The sequence below is a fragment of the Ictalurus punctatus genome, chromosome 1, assembly GCF_001660625.3.
Source record: "Ictalurus punctatus breed USDA103 chromosome 1, Coco_2.0, whole genome shotgun sequence".
Lineage (NCBI taxonomy): Eukaryota > Metazoa > Chordata > Actinopteri > Siluriformes > Ictaluridae > Ictalurus > Ictalurus punctatus.
This window is the reverse complement of record NC_030416.2, coordinates 15294749-15320008: the sequence shown is the minus strand read 5'-3', so window position 1 is coordinate 15320008 and position 25260 is coordinate 15294749. Positions and strand designations below refer to the sequence as shown.

The 25260-nt window shown below is 38.6% G+C and overlaps 1 protein-coding gene across 2 annotated transcripts in view; it reads right to left on the bottom strand.

Moving 5' to 3' along the window:
• The window catches only part of npr1b (natriuretic peptide receptor 1b), a 48955-nt gene extending 23927 nt beyond the window's left edge, over positions 1 to 25028 (bottom strand). Inside the window, exons 1-6 of one of the 2 annotated variants that reach the window (XM_017482935.3) lie at positions 24595 to 25028; positions 24158 to 24401; positions 21777 to 22574; positions 10716 to 10903; positions 9451 to 9564; positions 1404 to 1539 (exon numbers count right to left, since the gene is read on the bottom strand). In XM_017482935.3, coding sequence (XP_017338424.2) covers positions 1404 to 1539; positions 9451 to 9564; positions 10716 to 10903; positions 21777 to 22539 — 1201 coding nt within the window. In that variant the 5' untranslated portion in view covers positions 22540 to 22574; positions 24158 to 24401; positions 24595 to 25028. The remainder of the gene's footprint in view (positions 1 to 1403; positions 1540 to 9450; positions 9565 to 10715; positions 10904 to 21776; positions 22575 to 24157; positions 24402 to 24594) is intronic. The other variant, XM_017483006.3, reaches the window with a different exon arrangement.
• Positions 25029 to 25260: the final 232 nt, after the last annotated feature.

The window sequence follows — 25260 nt, the reverse complement described above, 5'->3', positions numbered from 1 at the left end:
GTAATGCCCTTCAATCAAATATATTGTAAAGATGGAAATACAGTCAATTTGATTCTATACAAAGCGAAAATGCTTTTCACTTGTATGTGTACAGAAATGACTTTTAAGAAGCATCTGTACAACTTAATATGTGGCTTCTAAAAATAAAAAACTTGTCCTCAGTATGGAGAAAATATCTTGATGTGTGTTTTCTTTTCATGTCTTACTAACTCCAGCAAGTCAATGTTCTTCTTAGTCTCTGACCCAGTGAACTAGCATGAGGATATGTTTTTTGACGTCTTAAGAATGTACAGTGCATCTGGAAAGTATTCACAGCGCTTCGCTTTTTCAAACTTCTTTCAGGTTGTCATTATGGGGTATTGTTTGTAGAATTTTGAGGAAAATAATGACTTTAATCCATTATGGAATAAGGCTGTAACATAACAAAATGTGGAAAAAGTGAAGCGCTGTGAATACTTTCCGGATGCACTGTACATTTAGCATAATTAACTTTCTAGCTAGCTTTGATGTATAGTGAATGATTTAAGAACAAAAAAAATTCAGCAAAAATTCATAAAGACAAATAACAAAAATAATGAACTGCAGATGACACAGAGCAGCTGCCACTGATCTGAAGGCGGGTGAAGCTGACAGCATGTAACAGGTGCAAAATAGCCAATAACCTCACAATAATTCACTCTGCTCTGTGGGGAGAGCACAACTTGGAACACAAAACAATCAATCAATGAAGAAATTCATTCAAAAAGAATCTAAAAGATATCTGGTGTGTGAGTGGGATTTTAAAGTCTCAAAGTAAGGTAAAATATGCACTTGACAGTGACAATGAGAGGGGTAAGAGAGCCACAAGGAAAGAGAGATTGGCTAAGGGCACTAGAAAAATAGCTTTGAAACCTGACAGTTCTCGAATATGTCATGCAATTTTCTCATGAGATGCATTTAGATGGGTAAACAGGAAAGTAATACCATGCCATAGTTTCAAATCAAACCATTACTGTTGGTTGGGCTATCTCTTAGATCACACCAAAATTAGATACAAGTGATTATCGGTATGATTGCTGATGCTCTGAATTTGACAACTAGTGAAATCATACAAGTGGAAAGTAAAAAAAAAAAAAGAAAAGCAAGACCATTTGTAAACAAATGCATAAAACTGGAAGCCATAATTACAAAATATCAAAACCTATTATTATTATTATTATTTCTATGACTACTAGGCTTCTTTTATCTATCAGATCAATGGGCAACAAAAACTTTACAAACCCTGTGTAAAGATAAGCAGCCTGTACAAGATTTATTAGATACTTTTCCCAGACCTAAGATAATTCTGGACTCAAGGTAAAGCTGACCCTGTGTGTTCTATCAGCTTTTAGCACAAATAATGAGGTTATCATGGAGTAGCTCACCATAGTATGTTCGGTTCCACATCCTTTTGGTGACACTTTCTCTTGACAGTCGGCCCTGACTGTCTGCTAAACTCTCATTTAGCGCGTGAGCATACAGCATTAGGCCATCATAGAAGCCTCCAGATATTATGTTCATCTGCAAAACAAATTTATAAATCAGTAAATATATATATATATATATATATATATATATATATATATATATATATATATATATATATATATATATATACATACAGTGAGGGAAAGAAGTATTTGATCCCCTGCTGATTTTGTACGTTTGCCCACTGACAAAGAAATTATCAGTCTATAATTTTAATGGTAGATTTATTTGAACAGTGAGAGACAGAATAACAACAAGAAAGTCCAGAAAAACGCATGTCAAAAATGTTATAAATTGATTTGAATTTTAATGAGGGAAATAAGTATTTGACCCCCTCTCAATCAGAAAGTTTTCTGGCTCCCAGGTGTCTTTTATACAGGTAACGAGCTGAGATTAGGAGCACACGCTTAAAGGGAGTGCTCCTAATCTCAGCTTGTTACCTGTATAAAAGACACCTGTCCACAGAAGCAATCAATCAATCAGATTCCAAACTCTCCACCATGGAGAAAAGACCAAAGAGCTCTCCAAGGATGTCAGGGACAAGATTGTAGACCTACACAAGTCTGGAATGGGCTACAAGACCATTGCCAAGCAGCTTGGTGAGAAGGTGACAACAGTTGGTGCGATTATTCGCAAATGGAAGAAACACAAAAGAACTGTCAATCTCCCTCGGCCTGGGGCTCCATGCAAGATCTCACCTCTTGGAGTTGCAATGATCATGAGAACAGTGAGGAATCAGCCCAGAACTACATGGGAGGATCTTGTCAATGATCTCAAGGCAGCTGGGACCATAGTCACCAAGAAAACAATTGGTAACACACTACGCCGTGAAGGACTGAAATCCTGCAGTGCCCACAAGGTCCCCCTGCTCAAGAAAGCACATATACATGCCCGTCTGAAGTTTGCCAATGAACATCTGAATGATTCAGAGGACAACTGGGTGAAAGTGTTGTGGTCAGATGAGACCAAAATGGAGCTCTTTGGCATCAACTCAACTCGCCGTGTTTGGAGGAGGAGGAATGCTGCCTATGACCCCAAGAACACCATCCCCACCGTCAAACATGGAGGTGGAAACATTATGATTTGGGGGTGTTTTTCTGCTAAGGGGACAGGACAACTTCACCGCATCAAAGGGACGATGGACGGGGCCATGTACCGTCAAATCTTGGGTGAGAACCTCCTTCCCTCAGCCAGGGCATTGAAAATGGGTCGTGGATGGGTATTCCAGCATGACAATGACCCAAAACACACGGCCAAGGCAACAAAGGAGTGGCTCAAGAAGAAGCACATTAAGGTCCTGGAGTGGCCTAGCCAGTCTCCAGACCTTAATCCCATAGAAAATCTGTGGAGGGAGCTGAAGGTTTAAGTTGCCAAACGTCAGCCTCAAAACCTTAATGACTTGGAGAAGATCTGCAAAGAGGAGTGGGACAAAATCCCTCCTGAGATGTGTGCAAACCTGGTGGCCAACTACAAGAAACGTCTGACCTCTGTGATTGCCAACAAGGGTTTTGCCACCAAGTACTAAGTCATGTTTTGCGGAGGGGTCAAATACATATTTCCTTCATTACAATGCAGGAAATTTATAACATTTTTGACATGCGTTTTTCTGGATTTTCTTGTTGTTATTCTGTCTCTCACTGTTCAAATAAATCTACCATTAAAATTATAGACTGATCATTTCTTTGTCAGTGGGCAAACGTACAAATCAGCAGGGGATCAAATACTTCTTTCCCTCACTGTATATATATAAACACATTGTCTGCCTTACACCACCATGAACTATACTTAGTAATTTTTTAAAAACATTTAACCCTTTTATACAGTATACAGAAATAAATATAGAACAAAATAACACATTAGGTCCTGTTTAACAAATGTCCCATCCCCATCATACAGGAAAACTCAAATAAATCATATTGTACTCAAGGTCACAATACATTCATTCTTTCATTCTCCATCCTCATCAGGGTCACGGTGGATCCAGAACCAATCCCAATAATACCGGGTGCTAGTCAGGGCAGTCATTCACACCTAGGGGTAATTTAGCATAGCCAAGCTGCCCTTTTTGCATGTTTTTGGACAGTGCAAACATGTGAAGAACATGCAAACATTCACACAAACTAGGGATGCACTGAATGTTTGGCAACCAAAATTATTCGGAAAATAGCAAAAATAGCATTTTTGGTGTTCGGTGAATAAGTGAAAAGGCCAAATAAATTTGACCGAACAATGACGTGTTTGATAACGCGACAAAATAGCCTAGCAAACAGAGTGAGACGCGTCACGACCTCGATGAGGGGGCACGAGCATGCACGAGCTACGTGCACGAGCTCTGTGCCCTTCGGATGTTTACTGTGGACAGTAAACGTGCGTGGACGTGCGTTTGTTTTGTTTCTGTTCTGGAGTATTCTGTCACGTTGTGAGACATAAGGGAGTACAGTACGGAAGCAGGTAAAGACATATTTATTTAAGGGCAGGCAGACAAATCCAAATCGTAATCCAAAAAACGTAGTCAAGACAGGCAAAGGGTCGGGCAATTGGCAAACAGGCATAAACAGAGGAAAACCAGGAATCAAAGTCGCGGTCACAGAAAACAGGGTCAAAACACAACACAAGAAACATGAACTAGTACTATGGACTGGGAGCGGAAAAACCAGCGGGGACTAAATGAACTAATCTATAGTTCAAACTAACTAAATCTATCACGGTACATAACATTAACAACGTATCTAACTATACTATATCTACTATAATACTCCACGAGGTGTACAGGGACACGAGCGGTCTATATCCCCAATATAATTAGCCGTATAGAACCGAATAGAACCATTTTTTTACACTCTTGTCAATGCACCTTTTAATGCACGTTTTTAGTTGTAGACTACAGAGTGTTACATTCTTTCAGCAGTCAGTTATAGGCCTAACATAGGCTATTCAAGGGGGGCTCAAAGATGACCACAGCAAAATATTTTTATTTTACTCATTTATTTATTTAATTTATGCAATGGTGAAAAAAATGGCAAAATAGATGGAAAAAACGCGAAAAAACGCGTTCGGTATTCGGCCTTCGGTTTTTGGCCAAGTTTTTCATTATATTCGGTTTCGGCTTCGGCCAAGAATTTTCATTTAGGTGCATCCCTAACACAAACAATAACCTGAGCTCAGGAATTATACCAGGGACCCAGGAGCTGTGAGGCTAATAAAACAACACAGATATATTAACAAAGAATTCTATAATTGAAAATGTTGTTCCAACATACACATGGCATTTTTATTTTAATCAGCTGGCAGGTCAATGCCCAGCAGTTTGTGTTCTTTGGGAAGCACCTTAAAGGGGCTTATAAAGTAAAGCATTATGATTTGAGCAATTCCTATCTTGAATAAACATGAGTATCAGCAAAAGGTATCAATGCTATCTGTTACTGTTTGAATAATCTGAATGTATTATGTGAGGACTTGGATATATAGCATTCACTGCACTTTGAAAGATACCCTCATGGTCTGGAACTAAAAAAGGAGAACAGAAAGTTAAGTGTGTAACTGTGGTTCCACAACTGAGTGAATGACTAGTAGGGCCACCACAATTCAGGTTAATGAGAAGAACCAAAGTCCAAGTATAACATATCAACAGAGGTAGGTAGTTACACACCACATTTAGTTTGTTACATGTACTTGAGTAACTTTTTTAAAAAAAATTAAGAGTAAGTTTAACTGGCCATACTTATACTCTTACTCAAGTTAATTTTTAAACACAGAAATGTACTTTTACTTCGCTACATTCTTTGGCATTCCTCCATTACTGTTAAATATGAATGAATATGTAGTTTTAATAATTAGTAATATAAATAATAATTTATATCACGTATAATGAGGTCGCGAGTCTCGCAATATGCTGCATTGGTCTGAATGCGGACATAACAACCGCTCACTTTTTTAGTGGTCTCAGTCCGGGAGGTAAGATAATGGCTGAAGTGAGCATCGGAGGCAGGACACACACACACACACACACACACACACACACGCACACATTTTCTCTTCTATGTTCCATAGTCTGTTCTTTTGTTCTCTGTCATCTTGATTAAATGCAGATGCTGACAAGTTTGTGTTGTTAACACGGTGCGAAAAAAAGACAAAAAAAGTAAACTGTTGGGAAAATGTTTGTTTTTGGGGTGTATGTGAGATTTTGTGTTGAAAAAGACAGGTTATGTGTTATTGTACCCATCATATGCTGCATCATATTCATCTTGAACCCAGTTTTATATCAAATAAACAGAACAGACAGACTTTCATGGTATAACGAATTGAGCCTTGGGGCGGATACAAATACAGTTTAGAGTTTTATTAAGAACATGTAATCCAAAGGGCAAGGCAAAAAACAAGACAGGCAAAGGTCAGGCAATCAGCAAAAGGGCATAAAGCAGGCAAGACAAAGCACAAAATGAGAAACTAGAAACAAGATCAAAAAACCGGTATAGAGAACACAGGAGAAAGTCTTGGTATGGTGAGAACACTCAATACTTTGTTCAATACTTTGAACAAAGACACATGAGGGGTTTAAATACCAAACATAATCAACGGGAAAACGTGCTGGTCTGTTTTTGGCTTTGTAGGTAAACATCAGTGTTTTAAACCTGATGCACAGCTACAGGAAGCCAGTGGAGGAAGCAGCGTGGGTTAGGGTTCGGGTTAGGTGGCAGTGTGGTGGTGTGGGAGAACTTAAGAAGGTTGAAAGACAGTTATAATAGCCTAAATAGTTGTAAACAGTTATAAACAGTTATAAGTTATAAACAGCCTCAAAATGAGAGAAGAGACTGAATTAGCTGAGGACAGCTGAGGACAATGGAAATCCTAACACATTCGTTTAAATCAGATCCAAAGTAACTGGTAACTTGCTACTTGATTAGTATTCTCATTGGATACTTTATTACGCTTACTCAAGTAATTATTAACATTATTACTTTTACTGTTACTTGAGTAATTATATTTATAAGTAGTTTTTCTTGGACTTGAGTAAAATATTTGCCTACTCTACCCACCTGTGCACATCAAGGACCTTTTATGGACTGCACACCTAAGGTCATGATCATGAGGTGACCAATTTGCTATTGGTATTCAGTGCTGAAATAAGCAAATGGGAAAACTGCCAGTCCTCCACTCAGTCATAGAGCCTTGTAACCTTCCGTTTTTGTGTGTTGTTTGTTCATCATGGCAAGTTCAGTTCTCCCAAAAGAGTCAAACTGAAACAAACCTTTCCACACATGAATATTTGTTGGTACAGTGTGAATAAAAAACCTTTTCACAGTCTGTATTCAAATCCTCTTGGCATTAGACGTGTGAATGTACAGCAAATATCTAATATGAAACCTACTTTGCCACTGTACTCTTAAGTCATGATTTTAAGAAACCTTTTGATCATGTTGATATGCTGGGGCATCATTTTGATAAACACTCATTATTAAAGCCTAGCAAGCAGTGTAATTTTGTCTTTAACTGGTGGGGCACAGGTGCGGGTGTAAGGCCTAGGGTCAGTGTGGAACCATTGCTGGGAACCTGGGAATTTCCAGGTCTAATGCCAAGTGGGAGCATTGGTCCGGATACCAGACATGCCACAGGTCGTCCATGATCAACCTGGGACGTACCGTATACCGGTGAGTATTCAAGGGGGGTACATACCTCCCATTGGTGGATTAACACTGTAATCAATCCATCACTAGCCATCACTATCTAATTCTGGGGACAAAACCATTAAATAGAGCTGGTGGTTATTCCTCATCTCACCTATCCACTGATTTTGGGAACAAATTAGCTGGCATTTCAGACACTGTTGAGGGCAATGTGTGTGGATGGGCCCTGCAACAGTGTACCATGGTATGGGATGAGCATTGGCTGGGGAGGTGTGGCCTGGCCTGTCAATGTCAGCTCAGTGTCAGGAAGGCCCTGCCCCCTTGACCTTCAGGAGCAGACACAAGACAAAACCCTCAGGCATGCCTTAGTCCAAGTGAAAGTAATTGATGGTCAGTGGGTTCAGCTCAACCTTGTACTCTCCTTCCCCTATTTCGCAGTTATGAAAGATGATGCAAGACATCATCAAAAGTTATGCAGGACACTCAGACAAAAGCAGAAATGACCCAGTAATTGGTCCCAAAGAGTCATTGGGAAATGTTACTACAGACAGCTCATCATAATCTAATGGCCAGGCATTTGCGGCAATGTTTGCAGGCGGTGTGCTGCATGTCGCAAATGTCAGCTGTTGAATCCAATTGGCTACCCCAAAAGCATTACTGTGCCCTCTTCCACTAATTAAGGTCCCCTTTGAAAGAATTGGTATGGACTATTATTTGGTATTGGAATGGAATGCACAAGGGCATCACTTTGTGTTAGCCCTGGTAGATTACTCAACATAATATCCTAAAGATGTGCCTCTTGGCAAAATCTTAGCATGCAGATGTGAAGAACCCAATAGATCATACTTCCCTTTTGCCAATATAGACCTCATTGACAAGCATAAGCTATTGTATGTCCATCATAAACATACTTACTGTGAAATACTGTTCATTTATATTATTTGTTATGCTTATAATACATTTGTTCATTTCTCAAAACTCAAAATGCATGAGTAAAGCAGGCAATCCTGAGCATTACATTTGGACTTAAGTTCTAAGTCTAAGGAACATGAATGTGCAAAATGTTTATACATGCACCTTGTAATGTGCTCTATAGATCAGGTTTTGTTCCAAAGAGCTATGACCATCCTGAGCCAAGATATTGAGATTTCTGTAAACAGCTGTATAACGGAAATTTGTTGTGTGCCATGAAACAAAAACGAATGGTTTTGCAGTGGCAATACATAGAGGCAATCACACACACACACACACACACACACACACACACACACACACACACACACACACACACACACACACAATTAAAAACGGTCAAGCAACCAACTTTATAATTATTGGACCACTTGAGATGGACTGACCCAGCCACAAGATAACCTGTCAGTTTCACTCATAACTCATAAAGATATTTTGTTGTGTGTGACATGTATATTATTTTAATTAACTGAACTAAATGTCAGCAGTGAGCTCAATCAATTAAGCATCCAATAAAAACCTAAGCTTATGGAAAACTTTCTAATCACCCGAGTCTAAGTGTGCCTAATAAAAATCTAAATGTAAAGCCCTATAAAAAGTGTGCACCCAAGACCTCTGTCTTGATCTCTCTGTCAGACTTGCTGACACACACAAAACACTCCCACTCACAGCTAAAGCTAAAGGCTAAACTCTCAGGGCATGTGGTAGTTAGGCAATCTTATGACAAAAGCACAGATGGTGTGAGGAGTGACATTGATTTGACAAGAGTATTGAATATTTATGTATGTTTATGTATACATATTTAGACATGCATAGCATTTATCTGTCTTCTGCATGTTCATACATTTGCACTTTGCACTTAGTCACATATATGACGTACACGATAAATAGAATTATGAGTCATTTAAAAGATCACAGCCATTCTCATATTTGTCAGCATGATGAGTCATACTGGGTTACACTCACTCTCACTCAATCACTTTCAGTAAGCACTTAATCCTGGTCAGGGTTGTGATGGATCCGGAGTTTAACCTGAGAACACTGAGCATGAGGTGGGTACAACTGGGTAATACATCGCAAGACACCATACACACACACACACACAGACAGACAGACACACACACACACACACACACACACACACACACACACACACACACACACACACACACACACACCCACACACAATCACACACTCATTCACACCGAGGAGCAATTTAGCATAGACATTCCACCTACTGGCATGTTTTTGGGAGGTCGGTGAAAACCAGAGAACCCGGAGGAAACCCACACAGACACAAGGCTTCAAATATTTCATATTCAAATCCTGATAGCTGATGTAACCTACCAGAGAGTCCTCCACTGTGAAGTTGAACATCTTCTTAGCATTTGCTTTCAGATCAGTGACAAAATCTTTGTACTCTGGATTCTGTGGCTCTCTGTACGTCAGGATTTTCACACTCTGAAAAAGAAACAGTAGAGTCCCTGATAAAACACTTGTCACATGGACGACCCAAAGACTGTTCAGTCATATCTTTGATTTTTAAAAAAGGATATCACAGACAATGTCAATTGTGGTTTCATCTTAAATACATCTTTTACAAGCACTTGGCCACCAGGAATTCAGCAGAAGAGTGAATGAACACACTACAGCGGTACAGGAGGAGGAAGGCAGAGAAAATTTGTCTTATACAGCTTCTAGTGTGGGAGATACAGTAGTTGATGAATAACTAAAATAAACCTATATCACAAAATGAATTTATCAAAAAGCCTCCTGTGCTACTTTGCCATTACTTCTCCAGAACTCCTCCACTGTAAAAACAGAAGTGCTCAAGCAGAATCCACTGCTGAAACTGATGAAATTAGACCCCATTAACCCTTTCTTGGACCTCACATAGACTAGAAACTAAAGGATGAGGAGCCAGTGTGATAGTCTAAAGAATTGTATATTAGTGACTAACAGTTGTACATGAGTTTTGCTCCAAATATGCCAACAAGCAAACCAGTCTTCCTTAAAGATTGATAGATTTACACTAGTAGGTGTTCTGTGCCTTGTGTGGAAAAAAGGAAGCACTGTAACTGGCACTGGTCAGTCACACGTGTAGCATCAGGTGCGAAGCAACAGGGGAAGATTGCCTGGATGCTGATATACTTCCCAAAGGAGAACACATAATGAGAATACACACAATGCATAACGAAAAACGCCATATGACCAAGCGACTTCAATCAAATTGCAAATTCATCATGAACCATCATTAGGTGCAGATAAAATTCCTGCAAAGCGCAAAGACATTTTTTAATTCAAACAGAGACAGAATTTATATTTCACAAAGTTTCTCTTTCACTCAAGTGGCTCTTGTATTTTTGTTGTATTGATTATCCAATGTTTGAGAACAAGTTCTTTCTGATTTGCTCATAATTAAAGTAAGAGCTGCAAATCCCTGATGCTGAACCTGCTTGCTGCTGTGTTCTCTTTCCTGTTTTTTCTCTTCTCTCAATCTATCTTTCCCTTTTTTTGTCCCAATGGACTTTTTCCACCTTGCACTCTAAAATAAAATTTGATACATTGCAGGCACATTGAATCTCTCCTATGAAGTCTCTCCTCAAGCTTACCTGGTATGCTTCTTTTGCGAGGTCATCATCAGGGTCTCCTCTGGCCCAAGGCCGGGCAGGTTGTGATGCCACCGTGCGTCCAAAAACATCAATGTAGATGAAGACAAACTCTTCCTGAGGAAGATTTGCCTTACGGAAGTTTACCATTAGCTGTCGAAAGATATCCGGAGTACAGCATGCAAACACCACTACCAAAAAAAAACCCAGAAAAAAAAACAAGAAAGCAAGAATATAGGTTATTAAGCACAAAATATAGGCAGCATTTTTTGTGACCCCCAATTCTGTATATATGTCAGACATAATATCATAAGCTTTACTTGTTTCTATCACTAGACTAAATATAGACAAGTCCCATTAGGCCCATTTCCTAGCACTGACTGGCTGTTCAATAGATTAATGAGATTACCTCAGCATACAGCAAGAGCAAAATGTCATTTTAACACTATTAGTTTGGAAGTTGTGGTCTGTGTGTCTGCATGCATATGTGTGCACGCCCAAAAGTAACACATATGGACATGTCAGTCAAAGAAAAAAAGCACTTCTGATGATTAGCTTGCCATGTATGATCTATTAACATGCTTTATTCAGACAGAGATGCTTAAAACTATGAAAGCAGAAGACCAGCAGTGCAAATCAATCTCTCTCTCTCTCTCTCTCTCTCTCTCTCTCTCTCTCTCTCTCTCTCAAACACACACACACAAAACATAGCGGGAGTGTGAAAATGTCCCTGTCCGCATAGTCTCTAAGTCTGCTTAATGCCATAAAAGGACAAAAAAGTAATAATATACAATTACACACGTACATACAGTGGCATCTATAAAAGGCTCCACTAAAGCTGCATGAACAAGAGAGTGTGATTCCAAGCTAGGGTAATCATTTCAAGTTTGGAAGCAGGTTCATTTCTGTACATTCACATACAACTGCCACATAAGCAACACAGGACTGCCCTATGAAAGTCAGTGAGGCTTCCAGATCCACAAGCTCATACCTTAGAGGTCATACATGCTTCAAGGTCATGCAGGAGGAGACAAAACAGAGCATTTTTTCACCCAAACAGAAAAACAGAGGAACAGAAGTTATTCAGAAAAATATAACAGAACGTTAACAGATAAATAGAAGTTATGTTTTGAAGTCCCATTTATTTTTAAGTACACTCGGAGAGAGCAGGATACACTTTGTCCATAAAATGGTTTTAAAATACACTGACACAGTGATTTTCCGTTGAAATTCCGTGATGGAAATACTACAGTAAGCACTTATTTGAAAGGTCGTTTTCATACCAGTTGCACAGTTTGACTCCTTTTTTAGCAATTATAAGCAATATTTGATTAGAGGTCACAAAGCAATTTAAGCTCTAAGATCCCTTTGTGCCTAAATTATGAGTACAGAGAAATATTTCGAATTAAACGGCACAAAAATGATTTCTGCATTAATCATTCATCGAGGTCTAAACTGCTCCAAGATTGTCAATTATAGTCTGCTATTTATTTATTTAAAGAAGAAAGAAAGAAAGAAAGAAAACCTAATAGCTGTGTGCTTCATTAGAGCTGCACCATTATGTTCAAGGCTGAAAGACAGACAGACAGACAGACAGACACACACACACACACGTACACGCACACACACACACACACACACACACACACACAGGCTGCAGTTGTCAAATCACAAAAAAGGTAGAGAGATGTGTGTGAGCATATAATATATAACATTTTAAAGTGTGGGTGTTAGGGAAAGGTTAGTTGTAGTACACACATGAATCTCAAGGGATGATTTTCTTTTGTTCGTTTGTTTGCACTTAATAGATCTCTGGAATTACTGTTAAATCGGTTCTTGGATGAAAACATTTAAGAAACACTTGGCAAAATGATCTGAAAGATTGATAAGACACGCATTATGTCCATTTTATACCTAATTAAAAGCAATGAGCAATAGCAAAGTAATGTGTGCTAGGGGAAAGTTCAACCTCTTTCCTCTAAAAGCAGTCATCTATCTAAAATTTCCTGGAAACCAAGAGTCCATTAGAGTAGTAAAGCTCTTACAAACCAAACTAAAAAGCACACAGCGAGCAGGGTGCATTTTTAAAGCTTTCACCAACAGGCAAATAATAAAAAAGCAGTAGATAGACAAGAGCACTGTCATGAATGAATTAAAAAAATGATGAGAACTTACAGTAGTGCTCCCGGTTACTAGGCATTATCATTGTGATCTGATCTTGTTTTAGATTTCAGATAGTTTGGATAAACAGATTAAGTTTAAATATTCATTGGAAGGTGAATAACAGTTTCTCACTGTATTCCAGTGTTAGAATCAACTACACAGTGGAGACACACAACTGCCTGAATTGGATGCTGGGTAATCAATATTCTGTGTCTTGACTGGAGACAGAGAAAATGAGTGGGAAATAAGAAAAGAGCGAGTCTTTGCAGTTATGCAGAAATACAGTAGCTGTAGAAGAAGCACAAGCTGCAATGAAAGTGTCAAATCTCTAAATACAGCTGCCGCTGCTAGTGCTGTTACTTTCCATATTAGAAACATTTTCTCCTCATTAAGGACCAGTAATCTACTGAAATTAAGCACAGAAATTTCATTTTTATTTCAAACAAGCTGAACTCGATGCCGACAGTGTCAACAAGGATGCCCCCACCACCAAGGCTACTCATTCTTGTTACTAAATTACATGCCAGAAATACCATTAAAATATACTTCAAATGTGAAAGAATCTATTGAAGAAAGACTATTTCAGACCTTGCTGTGAACATCACCCTGTTTGAATCAATTCCAAAAGCTAATCAGTTCATCTCAGGGTTACAGTGATAATTACAAATAAATCCTACAAACATTCAACCACTCATTCTTGAGATATCGGGTTAACGAGAATCTCTGGTGAACGTACACAGAGACACTGATGGATGGACGGACAGATGGACCGATGGCAAAAATTCTAGATTCCAATCTTGAGTTCCTGCCCACGACGATGTAAGCAACATCTTCGTATGACAAACATGAAGGAAGCTATTGAAGACAAACTATTTCAAGACATTTGACCTTGCTGAGACTTCTCCTCTCCTGGTTAGAGTGATAATTCCGTATGAATCCTACAAACATTCAACCACTCATTCTTGACATACTGTGCTAACGAGAATCACAGATGGACAGATAGACAACACAACCTAAAAACATCATGCATCCAAGTAGATATTAGACAATCATACAACCTCCAAGTGACACAACATTACCAGTCCCAACATCAATTATTTCTCTCTCACACTCCAGCTTGCACACATGCACGTCTTTGCCCAGACACAGCTCATTGACTTCTCCACTAACTGTGTAACTACCCAAGTGTTCCAGAGTCTGAATACTGCTAAATCTTCATCTTCCCACTCTATTTGGTTCAGCGATGTATTCAGTTTAGTTAGTTTCATTTCTCCATTTTCACTTTAATTAGCCATTTTCTTTAAAAAACAACAACAAAAAAACCAAAACAACCCCCGCAATATCATTAATGAGTGATGTGGTATGGATGTAGCCACAGGATGATCCGAAGTTCGTCTTGAAATCAGTGACATGAGTCATTTAAGTGCATTCATTTAAATGATTTGCTCAAATGTGCAGCTTGATTATGCCAGAGTCTGATCCTGTTGTCACTTGTAGCACAGTCTAGTTATTTTAGTTTCTGATATGACATGGTATTTAACAAATTGTATACACTATACTATAATATTTATACACATGACTGTTATCTCTGTTTAAAATGTTATTTAAAATTTCAGTTAAACCTAGAAAGACATTAACAGTTCTTTCAAATGTGAGTGAATGGGGGCCTAAATGCAGGAAGGCACTAAAGTTGTGAGAGTTGAGATATTAGGGCCCATAGTAGTGATTCAAGTAATTCTCTGGAGCCAGTCTTTTGGATTTACAATATCACACCTAATTTGCATATTAACTCAAATGTGTCTTGTCTCGGTCAATTACATCTCCACAGTCAGCTGTCCCTTTGTTGCTTGTTAGCGTAAACACAAGGAAAAGCAGATAACAACCTTGAAAGCAAAAAAGGTTAATAATCCTTGCAGATTTTTAAAATAACATACTTCTATATCTGTCTTTAAAAGAAAATATTTCCACAAACTGAAATGGTTGAAATCTCGAACTCGGATCGAACGAGCTTGATGGGAATTCACTGAACATGTCTCAACTGATCTGCTAAGCAAGAGAAGAATGACTCTCAGGCATGACTGAAAGATTTGTTGATACTGACCAGCAGACCATGAGAGGATGGTCATGATCTAACAATTTGCTTATTTAAGCACTGAAAGGAGTGAGCAATGTCGATCATGATATATGAGGAAAGTAACTGTTTCACCAACTGTTTGTCCAGTACAGGCAGTTCTTCAGCAGATTTCCTCTCATCAGCACATTCCTCCTCTAGCAGAGACATATATGTGTAATGTGCATGACTATTCATGCACATCTACCCCCTCCTCCTCTATTAATTAGAGGAACGTGTGTTGTTCTCCTTTGTGTCCCCATGGTTTTCACCAGTCCAGCTTAATTTTTAACTAAGGCCAGATGGATTGGACATATGTAAGCAGAGCACATGGGAACGCTTAGCTCAGTGCTGTGGCCAGTTTAGTTCAGCATGGGTGCTCCTCCAGCTTGAAACCATGGTGATGGCAGGGACTGAACCTACACATAGGGGCATAAGCAGTCTTCCAAGAAGACCAAATCAAGACATCCTGTAGAGTCTGAGGGTCTTTCGAGACAAATCTTCTGCTGGTAGACTCATTCAAGATTTAGCGAGCACTTTCATACACACGGATTATATATATATATAATTACTCAGCAACTATACCTTAGCCCAAGACTTTTTAACCTTTACTTGTGGATCAAATGCAGGAAGTTCTAAATTGCCAAAGATATCTAATCTGAAATCTAAATTGTAAATATTTATGGAAAGCACACTTATGGAATCCATACTTAAGTCGAAGTTTAGTACACAGCTCCGTGTTGCAATTTAAAGCTAATTTGGTGGAAACGTAAAAATGGGTGGGAGGTTTCCCTGCCGTGTGCATGTCTATGGAACAAAATACCCTTCTAGTGCAGCAGTACAAAGCTGAGTGAGAATGAAGTGATTTGAAACAAGACAAGCTTAAATCTGAGAAGCATGATGGGTTTTATCAATAATGTGTGTATGCATAAGATGTATTGATGTTGAAACTCATGCTGATTCTTGGCTATTAGCAGCCCTGATGAAAAAGGAGCTCTGCTACAAACCGACTTAAATTGGGACCACAGCAGCAGGGTCTATCAATCAATGTATTCTCATGCTCTTTAAAAAAAAAACACAGAGGTGAAAGATGAGAACATTAGACCTCATATGAGTACTATTATTGTGTGCATTTGGTTTTAATGTCCAAAAGGTCCCAAGATTTTTATACAGGTATTTTTTTTTTTGTTTGCTTGAAAACTAAACAAGTCAAAAGATTTAATTTGGGTTGCTCTGATTGAAGACAGGGCTGATCAATGATATCGATTGAGATAGATGATTACTGATAAATGTATGTGCATATATAAAGAAGCATCTGCCCTGTGTCCAGACATTCATATTCAAACACAAATCACATATTTCTAGAACTATCTCTTCCAGACATGTCACTGTGTCACACAATGAACACAGATTACCCTAACCCAACCCTAACCCTCTGTCTTAGGACTGATATAATCATATACAGTCATAAACAAGAAACTAGGCTATCATATATTGGCACTTGAATATTATAACTGTCACTTGAAATAGTGGGTTATTTTGTGTGGTTTTAAATTATATGCTTGTAAAATAAAATAAAATAGTCATATCTAGCTCAACACAAACTACTACTGCAGGCACTGAAAAGCTGGAAAACTCCAGCTCAACCCGAATGAGAATGAAACACTAAATGAGAAAAAAGCTAATCTTTCTTTCATCAAGCATGAGTGAAAGGCCTACTGAATGAAACACTGATCCACTGAATGAATGAAGAACAACTCTTGGTCACGACTGAAAATTTAGCTGATTCAGGCATTGAGTGCAAGGGGCAATCTTCATCATGATGTTTCCACTGAGAGAAGTAACTGTTTCAACACCTGCTTTAATCCAGTACAGGCAATTCTTTTAACAGATTTCCTCTAATTAGCACATTCCTCAGTGATACATTCAGTGATATAAGACCAATACTATAAGACCAATATATTTTATCAGTACTGGTAATTGTCATGATACCATAATGATACCATGACATGTTGTGTCACAGAATCATTTTTACCAAGTGTACTCTAGTGCTATGTTTAGTGAAGTTTAGCCATGGGGTCCATAATTTTTTAATATTGTTACAATTGTGGAAATTACAACCCATCATTATTACAACATTACTACACCATTATTACACTGGAATCTAATGACAATTCATTGATGGAACGTTAGAAAACAAAAAAAGCTTTGGCTGCAATAAATAGCCAAAATATCACTGTACACATTTAAATATTTTGAAAAGTTTGTTGGTATAAATGAAATCTGTACCTTGGGGGTTTGTGATATATATTTTTTTTACGGTTACGAACAGATCCCTCATGAGAACTGATCAAAAATGAAATCCAGTTCTAAATTAATGTGTCTGATACTGTCACCATCACTGTCAACATTGTTGAAATGCAACCACAACAAATTTACAAAGGAATAGTTTACAGAACTTCATAGGGTCCAGTCTACCTGTGTGAATGTGTTAGATAAAATAACACCTACCTAAGAGACCTGTCTGTGTGCGTGTGTGTGTGTGTGTGTGTGTGTGTGTGTGTGTGTGTGCGTATGTGTGCGTATGTGTGCGTATGTGAATATGCTTTAAAATGGACAAAACTGCACGAGAGGCCCTTTATGAAGCTATAGACTCATCAATAGTCTGTCATTATAGAACCTCTTATAGGGAATCATGTATGTCAAGTGGCATTTCTCATAATATCAGAGAATATGATTTCTTCAAGTATTATGGCAGCTGTTAATAACGCATCTCATAAAACTGATCATAAAGCATGTAACAAAATATATACTACCTAGCGGCACACTTACCAAAAATGAGCATGTGACAGTTCGTAAGCGGTTATGACATTATACATTATGGCAGCTATCATCACAATTAATGGCAATATACTGTAACACTTCTATACACCTAGAAAACGAAACTGTCCTGAGACAAAGGTTAAGTAAAGTCTTACAAAATAATAACTGCGAAATCCACAGTTGACGTTTTAAGACTGAATAGCTTACAGAACAGAGAACATGGAACATTTTGGAGCAGAAAGGCGGGGCATCTCTTGCCCTGTTCCTGCAGATGTGAATGTTGTATGTATTTCATGTGCCATATTGAGAAGTGTTTCTTGTCAGCCGAGAATTCTGTTCTGAGCTGAGGTTCTGTTGCATTGCTTGTATGTGTTATAGAGTAAATCACCTTTCGTGAAATAAAATGATTTCTTATGGAAGGTCCATGATTTGCCTGTAGTACATTTCAAATTCACTAAACTATATAATTTTTAATAAAAAGAGCAAATACTCTGACACTGCTGTCTAAAGGCAGAGCTCTACCGTATGTAATTCAGCTCTGCCTTTACAGCATGAAGCAGATGGCCATAAAAGTGGGATAAAGTTGGCAAATTACGAAGTCTGTTTTCACAGGAAATGCCGATGGATCTGATACAAAGTGCTATACTTCCTTATACGGTGACCTCTCATTATAAAGGTTGAGTGGATATTTTTATATTCTTTTGGGACCAAAACAAAAGTTACACAGTCATCATTAAAAATCCTCTTGTTGGGTTATGAATCTAATACTACATCTAAGGTTCACAGATGTAAGCTACACTGAAGCTTTACTGAAACCAACTGTGGAAGCTACGGTATATGATCCTAGCAGAATGACAAGGCTTCTTAAGCTAAGTACCTGCAAGATGTAGACCCTAGATTGTCAGATCGTCAGGGGATTGCTGGCATGGTTACTTTTGATTCTGGCTAATAAAAAGGGGGTGAAACTGACACTGGCTTTAAGTTTAGTTAAGATTTTGCTTTTGATTCATGTCTAGGACTTATGTACAGGTCTTATGTACAGGTCAGGTCTTCACTTTGTCAACATCATCAGTGTACGTAATTGGAGTTCTGGCACCATTTGGAGCAGGGTCAGAGTCGGTTCTCTTCTCATGATGACCTTGAATAGCACCACCTTACTGTATTGTGAAAAATGTAAACGTTTAAATATTATATATATATATATATATATATATATATATATATATATATATATATATATATATATATATATATATATATAAACAAACTTTCATTATGGAATTGTAAATAAGAGTGGTAGTGATATCATTTGAAGCATTCATAAGAATACAGTGTTTTTTTAAAAAAAAAGTATTTAGATTATTTGCATTTAAAGATCTCATTATTAAATCCTTTTATGCAATATATCGCAAGCAAAAACAACCTTATTTCCAATATTTTATGCAAATGATATGAATCATACATTAATCATATGATAACCAAGATTCCATGAGCAGTGTGTTCTCCCCAGTGGAGAAATAAATCCTATTCCAGTGTACAGCTGTACAGCAAGAACAGTGACAAATTAGATAAACAGAATAAAAATGTAACTGTATGCCAAAAATGGAAATGCACAAAGCATTCGAGGAGGATACGGTGAGAAAAACCAGATTCAAAAGGGACCCCTTCCTTATAATTATTGAATTCATTCTCTGAAATATTGGTTTTAATTCCGAAAAAGGAGTCCACCATTTTATGAACATACAGTATTCTGCTTTCTCTGATTGAAAACTTGCTAGTTAGTCCTGCATTGACTGTGTGTAAAAATACACAATGGGGCTTCAAAACATATCTTCTATCTATTGTTTTTCTTTTCAAATGTGTGTGTGGCAGTGTAAAATGCTTCATTTTGTCTCATCTTATAGGCATGACCTTGTGGATCTGGCAGCCTTACAGATTTTGCAGAGGGCATTCTTGGGTCCTCCTACTGTACTATAACCTACAACCTTTAGAATTAGGGGAAATAAATCAAGAAATTCCTTGAAAAACTTCATGTAAACATCCAAGTCTTTGAGTCACAAAGTCTTATAAATAACCCTATAAACTCACTTCCAGTGAGTTCAGCCAGTCTTCTGTCTAAAATACATTTTCATTTTAATTTCAGTATAGTTACTCAACAGTTACAGTAACTGTTATTGGATAATATGTTAATTCATTTGGATTCATTTGGATAATATGTTAATTCATTTATTCAGCTTCAGTAAATGCATGTCTGAAGCAGGAACACACCCTGGATGGGTGAACACATGTTCACATCTAGGGGCATTTTAACCCTTTCAGGCATGAATTATGAAATCCTGATCATAGATTTTTCCCTGTGTTTTTTACTCTTCTTTAAGCATAAAACATAATTTTACTTTTACACACTATACATTTTTCAAAAAGTTATTGGTGCATGCGTTCAAATGAAGAATTAGTGTCCACTCTGTTATGCAGTTGTTCTACTGAAATCCTTGCAATAGCCAGAAAATGGCTTTTGAATAGCTGTCCACTGTAGGGACCACTATGCATGAAGGGTTAATGAAGCCAATCCGATGCAGATGCATGGTGTGTGTGTGTGTGTGTGTGTGTGTGTGTGTGTGTGTGTGTGTGTGTGTGTGTGTGTGTGTGTGACTATTGTGTGTGTGTGACTATCAAACTATTGACACTATGAACACACACAAGCTAACACCAGTGCATTTTCAAGTTTCCCTGTCTGAAAGGTCCAGAGGCTGGATGCAAACAGTGGGCTGAGGAAGATAAGGCTGTGGAACGGGTACGAATACTCAACACATGTGCGTTTCCTGGATCTCAGCAATGACCTGACTGGCTTTCTGTAAGGCCTGCAGCATGTCTGTGATCTCCTTGCCATGCTGTGCCATGTCCTCTGACTCAGTGAGCAGATCGTCCAGCATGCCTGATTTATACAGCTGTCCTACCAGCTCACTCTGCAGACTGTCCTTCATAGTCAATGATACACACAAAGTGCATGTTCTTGCGTATGATGAGGAAGAAGGACTTAATGAGCAGTGTTAAATGTGTTGAAAGGATAGTGTTTTGTGCCATATTTGTGCCCTGGTTTCTATACAACTACAGAGAGTTTTATGGACATGAATAGAAGATATCTAAGGATGAGTAGTGTGGGGCAATGCTAAAACTAAATTATATTTACTAATCATACTCAATTGTATAATCAAGGATAACAGAAAAAGGCTGTACAAAATTTGAATCTCTCTCTCTCTCTCTCTCTCTCTCTCTCTCTCTCTCTCTCTCTCTCTCTCTCTCTCCCACTCTCTCTCTCACTCTCTCTCACTCCCACTCATTCTCTCTCTCTCACTCTCTCTCTCTCTCTCTCTCTCTCTCTCCCACTCATTCGCTCTCTCTCTCACTCTCTCTCACTCTCTCTCCCACTCATTCGCTCTCTCTCACACACTCTCTCACTCTCTCTCCCACTCATTTGCTCTCTCTCTCTCTCTCACTCACTTATATCACTGTCCAGAGGTACGGTTTGTTGTGGGGTGACAGATATTAACTTTGTGTTCTGGGATTCTGAATGACCAAATCTCACTGTAAAGCACTGCATTATAGTTTTCTATCTAGGAAATACAAAACAAGTCCGTAATTATAGATAACAGACTACAAATTAAATGTTGTTCTAAAGTAATAGGATGGACAAAACAATCTAAAAGATTTAGGTAAATGCCGTAAAACAAATATTTTTCCTAAAAGTTTGACACGAGCCATTAGACTACTTGACTGCATATGAGGTATAGAAACTTTAAGAAGGATAACATATCCCACTGGAAAGGAAATCATGATTCAGTATTAGGTTTGTAATTACATAACTTCAGTTGAGTCAACATGTAATTCGTATGGAATTGTGTCCAGAAATTAAGAAGTTAACAACACCTCACATCTGCTGCTACAGAAGACAAATCAGAGCCACTCACCTCTGCCCTCTTCTTTTATCTTATGCAGATGCTCAGAGTAGTTAATGGACTTGCTGTCCTCCTCAAACACAAGGTCCACCGTGGTGATGTTGGCTTCGTGCAATTCCACGTAAAGACCCTCGATGGCAAAATAGCACTCACGCTCACTCATTTTGCTGTCTCCAAACATCAACAGGGCATGCTGGACCCAGCCAAAGTGTCTACACAGATGAAGGCCAAACTCACCCAGCTTTTTGTGTGTAGGGCCTGTGTTAGTAATAGAGGTGTAGACCTCGGCGCGGAGGAAGCCTACTGCTGGTGCCCCTGCCGTGATCATAGGTAGACCCCAATGTGTGGTGAAGAGGCCCACTGGAGAGGCTGTGTAGTCACAGCCTGGGCCAATGAAAGCCCATGGCTCATGAGTGAACTTCAGGTACACAGCCATTTGGGGCGCAACAGACTCAGAGCAAATACCATCAGCATTCTCACTGTTGTTAAAAACGTGTCGCAGTCTGTACCCAGGCAGGAGCAAAGAATCGGCGTTGATGAGTTCTATTGCACGCAGTAGGGCAGGTCCGACACGTGGCCAGGCCCATGGGTATGAGGTATTGTCCTTAGGCAGAATAACAGCCAGTGTAATGTTTTCCTGTTTGTGCATGGGTTTGTGAGGCTCGTGGGGATAAGAAGATCTGGGATGGATAGAAACAGAAGGACAGCAGAGCAGGAGCAGCAGCAATGGGGTTACAGAGAACCTGCCTCCCTTTAACCAGCACAGCAGCCTCATGGCTCCACACTTCACTTACCTAAGAGTCTGAAACACTGTGCACACACACACACACACACACACACACACACACACACACACAAATCTTTATGCCAGCACACAGGGGGTAATCACTACATCTCCACATATGAATGCTCCTTTCTTGAAATATTCTGAACGTATTTGAATGTAATTTTCCTTAATTTTATGTTGTGTTCTCAATCCTCATTTTACAATTATGCCAAAAGATGAACTGGAAAAAAATTAAATGAAATGTGAATAAATGGAAAAAGGAATTGCTTTGCTGTGAATTCAAAAAGTGTGTGAAAATAACCATAAATGTCAGAGTTGAACCGAATTTGACTTGAATTCCCAGTATACATAGGCAATTTAATCGAGTGATTAGGTAAGAAAAAAGTGGCAGTAAAGATGCAGTCTGTGAGTTGACGCTGTACATTTAGCTTTTAGTGACTAGTCTGAATGCTGGATAGTTTAACATGTATATTGAAAATAGGGTACACTATATTTGTTTTGAATTTTGTATGTGTTATGATGCAAACCTAGCAACACGGCTAGTCCTGAAATCCGGTCACAAGCAGTCATGATTTTTTTAAAAAAAGAAACTCGAGGTGAGAACAGTTATCCATGTCTGCTCTCCAGCTTGAGACTGAATCAGACAGATGTCTGAACAGAGCCCGTAATAATTACACATGCTATAAAATTTTAATAGTAAACACAAAGCCATACCAATTATTCACTGTTGATAATGGCTCAAGCTTGACTACCTCATTACATATTTATTCCCCGTGAAGAATATCCTTTTGGGAAATAACAAGCTAGGTTAATCTTGTAATCCAAAAAGAATTTGATGGATTTGTGCAAAAATTCATTTACCATAGCTATGTTTGTTTCAGTTTTCCTTACTGTCCCTATCTGTTATTGCAAGTATCAGTAAATAAAATAATACAAATACAGCATATTAGTTAATAAGCTATTCCCTAAACGTGACTGTAAAATTCTCAAGCTGACTATAACAGATTCCTGTAACTGTGACTGACTGTCGCTTCTCAGGGGCACAACGACACAAGATTTATTGTCGAATGCAACTTCTACACTAACAGGCTCTTTAGAGGGATTGATCCAAGAAAAGCTTTACTGAGTTCAGCCAACAAAATGTGGCATATGTGAAATGTGAAACAAAAGTGAAAAGCATCATGGCTATTGATAAATAACTTCTGGTTTTTAATATTTAAATTTCAATTAGCTTAGATGCAATATTTTTAAGGTACATTAAAAAATATTACAGGAAAAAAAAATAGCTGCACTAATCTTAATCTGCAGTTATTCTTTTTGTACATCTGTCATTCAGGGTTAAAGATTTGCTGGACAAATTAACAACTTAATGTAGAAAACCTCAGTATCATTTCTAATCAAAAAACAACATTCTAAAGCCAAGGATGCATGCAAAAGAAATGCAAAATGTGATCACTAATCAAACAACTGTAAATGACTTTGAATAGTAATGTCCTGAAGTAATGGTGTAAAAGAATGTCTAAAAGCACTTCCCTATCACTACAGTTCCATCATCTTAGCCTTTTATCCATCAGCCAATTCAATCCAATTACAGTGTACCACTTACCCGCATGGGCAGCTCTGAGGAGAGTGTACACAGCACATTACAGCTTCTCACTAACTTTCAGACTGTTCTATTGCTCTGTGTGTGTATGTGTGTGTATGTGTCCTTCCCAGGCAGAGCTCTTAAACCAGGGTTAATTTCTTCAAACTACATTACCTAAAATAAAGCACAGGTTATCTCCATGTCAGGCTGTACTCTGTGCAGCAGCTGGGGGGGTTATGGCTCTCCACTGCTGCTGTCACTACAGCTGGTGAAGGAGAGAGAGAGAGAGAGAGAGAGAGAGAGAGAGAGAGAGAGAGAGAGAGAGGATCAGATGAGTCAGTGAATCACAGCGGGGGAGTGGTCCCACATTTCAGAAGTATACACAGTTGTCGGGAGAATCCTCCTCAGACACATAAGAGACTGAAGAATCAAGTAAATGATCCATAGTGAGGTTTCACCTGTAGCATTCAAGTAAGCTGGAAAGAACAAAACTGAGTGTGTTCCTTTGGTAGTAAAGCACTCCGGTGGCTCGCACAATGACAAACACCTCCAAGTGTAAGAATATGCTTCTAAATCATCCACAGGAGCCAGTAAATCCATACATCCACACAAGACATACTGAGAGCCAAAGAGTCAATCATTCATTATGATCATGGAAGATCTGGGCTAAATGCTCTCTCATGCTGATAGCATTCCTGCAGCTCCAGAGTTGAAGTAACAGCATTGAAAACACTTCATCACCTGCAGTAAAGACCTGGGGCAAAATCTTCAACACGGCTATATACTATAGTGATGCAGTGAAATGTTGGCTCTGCTACAAGCTGGAGTATCCTGACTGAACAGCAGCCTGGCGTCAGACTGAGAAAGAGATGCCTGAGTAATACTGTAAGACTGAGAGAACGCGCGCACACTGTGTGTGTGTGTGTGTTCACCTAAGTCCACATATCTTTCCCTCTAATGTCCTCTCTCTCTTTCCACAAGAGGGAGGGAGAGGAAAAGGGAGAGAGGTTGTGAAAGAGAATGACAAATGAGCATTCTCTATGCTTCTGCTCTGTATCTTTCACATCAGCTAAACACTCTAGGACAAAAAAAAAAAGAATTCTCACTGCAATTTTTTTAATTTC